General features: G+C 40.6%; 1 protein-coding gene across 1 annotated transcript; it reads right to left on the bottom strand.

Moving 5' to 3' along the window:
- Window positions 1-672: 672 nt before the first annotated feature.
- LOC121297043 (tRNA pseudouridine synthase A-like) lies at window positions 673-3,044 on the bottom strand. The gene is given in 5 exon segments (XM_041223054.1): window positions 673-708; window positions 1,000-1,691; window positions 1,816-1,918; window positions 2,397-2,513; window positions 2,814-3,044. Coding segments are annotated over 5 exon segments (1,179 nt in total).
- Between the last annotated feature and the right edge of the window lie 477 nt (window positions 3,045-3,521).

Below are 3,521 nucleotides of genomic sequence, written 5' to 3'. Positions count from 1 at the left end.
CAGTGCTTGAGTGATGGGTAAAAGTAAAGCATGTTAACATTAGGAAGACCTGACTTATTTAAATGATGATCAAATTACTACAAAAGACAGTACCTTTAGAAGCACAAGAGTATTTATATGTGCTCATTTCCATACAAACTATGAGTCCTTGTAATTCCCCAGGACTAGTACATGTAACTTAGACCTAGTTTTCAGGTTTACACGTTTCTTTACGCTTTCCAGATAGGATCGAAAAGTAAGTTTCAGAGTTTCATTGAGATGGTCATAATGGTACAGTGCCTGTATGTTACCTTAGAAACACACATCAACTACCTCTCCAAATAATAGTAATAATAAAAAAAGCAACATTTCCAAATGTTTAAAACAATTCTGTTGATGCAGCAACAAAAGAAAATAAAAGCCATCATCTTCTGCAATGGCTGACGACCTGCTGAAACGGAGAGAAAAACGTCTTTCAGATGCAACCTGCTGCCGATCCTCTACATCTGTCAAAAGAGTGATTCAGATCTCCTTTCACATTCTTTTGGTGATGAATACCAAAAAAATAAACTACGTCTGGGTTCCCTGAATTGAAGGGTAATAATGCTGTGCTGGGAATGGTTTTGAATCCAGATGCAGCATCTTTAGTACCAGTCCATTGGAAGAGGGTGCCTGCAGCACAGCAGTGTTCTTTCAATCAGAGTCATTATTACCATCCTCCTCATCATCCTGGAAGAAATGAATACAAACAAAACATTAAACCAAACACAATACAGTTTTAAATACTATGAATGGGCATAGAAAAAAAAAAAAAAATTGATAACAAACATTGAACCAAATTTGTGTTACCAATTGTGTAATGTCAAGTGTTAAATGTATCTGTTCCTATCAGTATCACTAACAAAATTAGAAAAAAGTTTCTAAAAGTAGTAAGGTGCAAGGTTTGCACTGGTTCAAACAAAGAATGAGAACTGGACCCATTCTGAACAGTGGATGCAATCCTGAAAAAAATAATTGTACCTGGGCTTTAGCAGACTGATTCCCAGATGCTGTGGCTTCGAAGTCATGGATCGGCAGGGTGTCTAGCCAGTTCACCATGGACTTCTCCTCAATTTCAGTCTGGATGATTGTGGGGTAGATGTGTTGTTCTTTAAAAGCAGCAATCTTGCCCTCCTCCTCCACCCAGTCCAGGGGTTCATGGAGCCCATCGCTTCCGAAGCGCATGTTATACTTTTCGAAATGGACCCGCTCCAGAACCAAGCCCAGCCCTGGCGCTTTGGGAATATCCACCTTCTCCTGCCCCCAGCTCCTCTCTATGATGGAATCGTCCGTGTAGCCTTTCAATACCGCGATGACCAGGCCAATCATCTTCCTGATCTGGTGCATCATGAAGCTCTGACCTTTCACCTTGATGACGGCGAACTCCATCCCCTACCGGGTGAAGGGTTCCTCCAGGTACATATCCATGATGTAGCGCTTGGCACTGGGGTCCCACGGTGCCTTCTGGGAGGTGAAGTTGTGGAAATTGTCCGTCCCTTTGTAGCAGGAGAAGAGCACGTTGGCTCTCTCCAGGGTCTCCTTGTTGAGCCGGTACTCTTGGCCCTGCTTGTCGCTGTCCTTGCGTGCGAAGGAGAAGGTGGGCAGCATGTAGGAGTAGGTCCTCGCGTCACACTTGTTCTTGGAGTTAAAGCCACCAGTTACCCTTTTGAGCCCTAAAAGCATAAACAAAACGCAAATAGTAATTGAACCGAGTATGGGAGGCTGTGTGAGATGAGTTTACCAATGTATCTATGGGCAGATAAGCATGAAAAAATCTTAAAATCACTTTTCCCTTACCTAAAATTCTGATTTGAGCAGGTAGCTGTCCATTGATCTTTTCCAATACGTCATCAATGAGCCAAAGTTTTAGAGATACAACCTGACCAGCTGCAGAAACTCCCTGTTAAAAGATAATTTGCTGCTTACAAACATGTTAAAGACAAAAACAATTTAATTAAGCGTTGGTAATAGTATTATTTATATAAATTATTGAGGTTCATATTCCACTTCATGTCAATATTAATATTAATTTTCTACTTAAACCGTCTTTCGGATGAGATGTAAAACCGAGATCCAATTGTAAGTGACTCTCTCATGTAATGCACAGTTCACAGCCTACCTCTGTAAAGCGCTTTGTGATGGTGGTCCACTATGAAAGGCACTCTATAAAAATAAAGATATTATATTACTATTATTAAATGTACAGTAAAGTAAACATATGTAGATATTTTGGAAATCGTGCTGGGATATCTGGAGAAAACAAATGTTTGAAATTGAATTCAACTACTACTACTACCATGAATGAATCAGTATCTTATGTACAAAGTTGAAACAAATACAATTGAAGATAGATTTTTTTTTTTTTTCCCAACCTGTACCTTATCAGTCCTTGCGCATCTTTGGAAAGACATCTTCTTCATTTCAGTGCCATGGTTCTCTGGAATGCAGCCTGACTTGACGAGCGCATGAACTAAATCATCTTCGATTGTCTTGAACTGGGATGAGCCCACATTTCTCCGGTAGAGAAAGAAAAACATGAAACACATATGGGTTTAACATAACTCTTGAACTCTACTGTGTAGAAAGGGAGAGTGACTGAAGTTCACACAATCCTATGTGGAATGAATAAATGTCTTATCAAAATAAGCAGAGTGAAGAAAGAGATAGAGAAAATTGCAATGGATCCCACTACATTAGTCTGTCCAGGGCACTGTAGTGCTACAGTTTGTCATATAAGGAAGTACACTTGACTCTGTGTTTTAGTGGCTTGTTTTTTTAACAGAAGTAATGCATGCCTGCATGCCGTGATAGCCTTTCCCTGAATATGCCATAAGCAGAACCACCTTCCTTTTGGGAAGTTTCTTTTTCTCCTCCTCGCTGGGCTCCTCGGCGCTCGCCTTGAATCTTTTCACTACTTTCCCGTTCTCTGCCGGTTCACTCTTCCCTTCCACGCCTCTCTTCAGCGGCTCATTCCCCCTCGCGGGGAGAGCTTTCAAACACTGCCCTTCACTCATTCTGGAGGACATTCTTAACAGACAGCCACTCTTACTTCTAGCACACCAACCTGCCAAAAATTAAAGATGAGAAATATCTTTCACATTTACTAGGGCTGGACAAACCCTGAAACAGTAGCCTGCTCATACACTCCCAACAGGGTTTGAGGTCACTTGGGCAGTCAGTATGGTATTCACTTCACGCAAGGAGTCTGCATGCTGTTTAAATTGATCTGGATGGATACGAGATCCCTCCTCAGTGATGATCACTCCAGCTGAAGTCTGCTCATTGTGATTTCTTTCTTTTAAAACCACAGAGCAATGAAACTAGTCAGGAAACATCAAATGTAAGCATCACAATTGTAAGACCACAGGTTATAGATGGCTTCAAATATCAATAACATCTGATATTATTACCACTAAGAAATTTGGTTATCTGTATACTACAAACCTGTAGTTTTCAATTAGGCTATGAACATTACATACTTTTGAAAATAAATCAGTGAAACT

The sequence above is a fragment of the Polyodon spathula genome, chromosome 22, assembly GCF_017654505.1.
Source record: "Polyodon spathula isolate WHYD16114869_AA chromosome 22, ASM1765450v1, whole genome shotgun sequence".
NCBI lineage: Eukaryota > Metazoa > Chordata > Actinopteri > Acipenseriformes > Polyodontidae > Polyodon > Polyodon spathula.
Note: the sequence above shows the minus strand (reverse complement) of the source record. Positions and strands in the feature narration are given on the sequence as shown.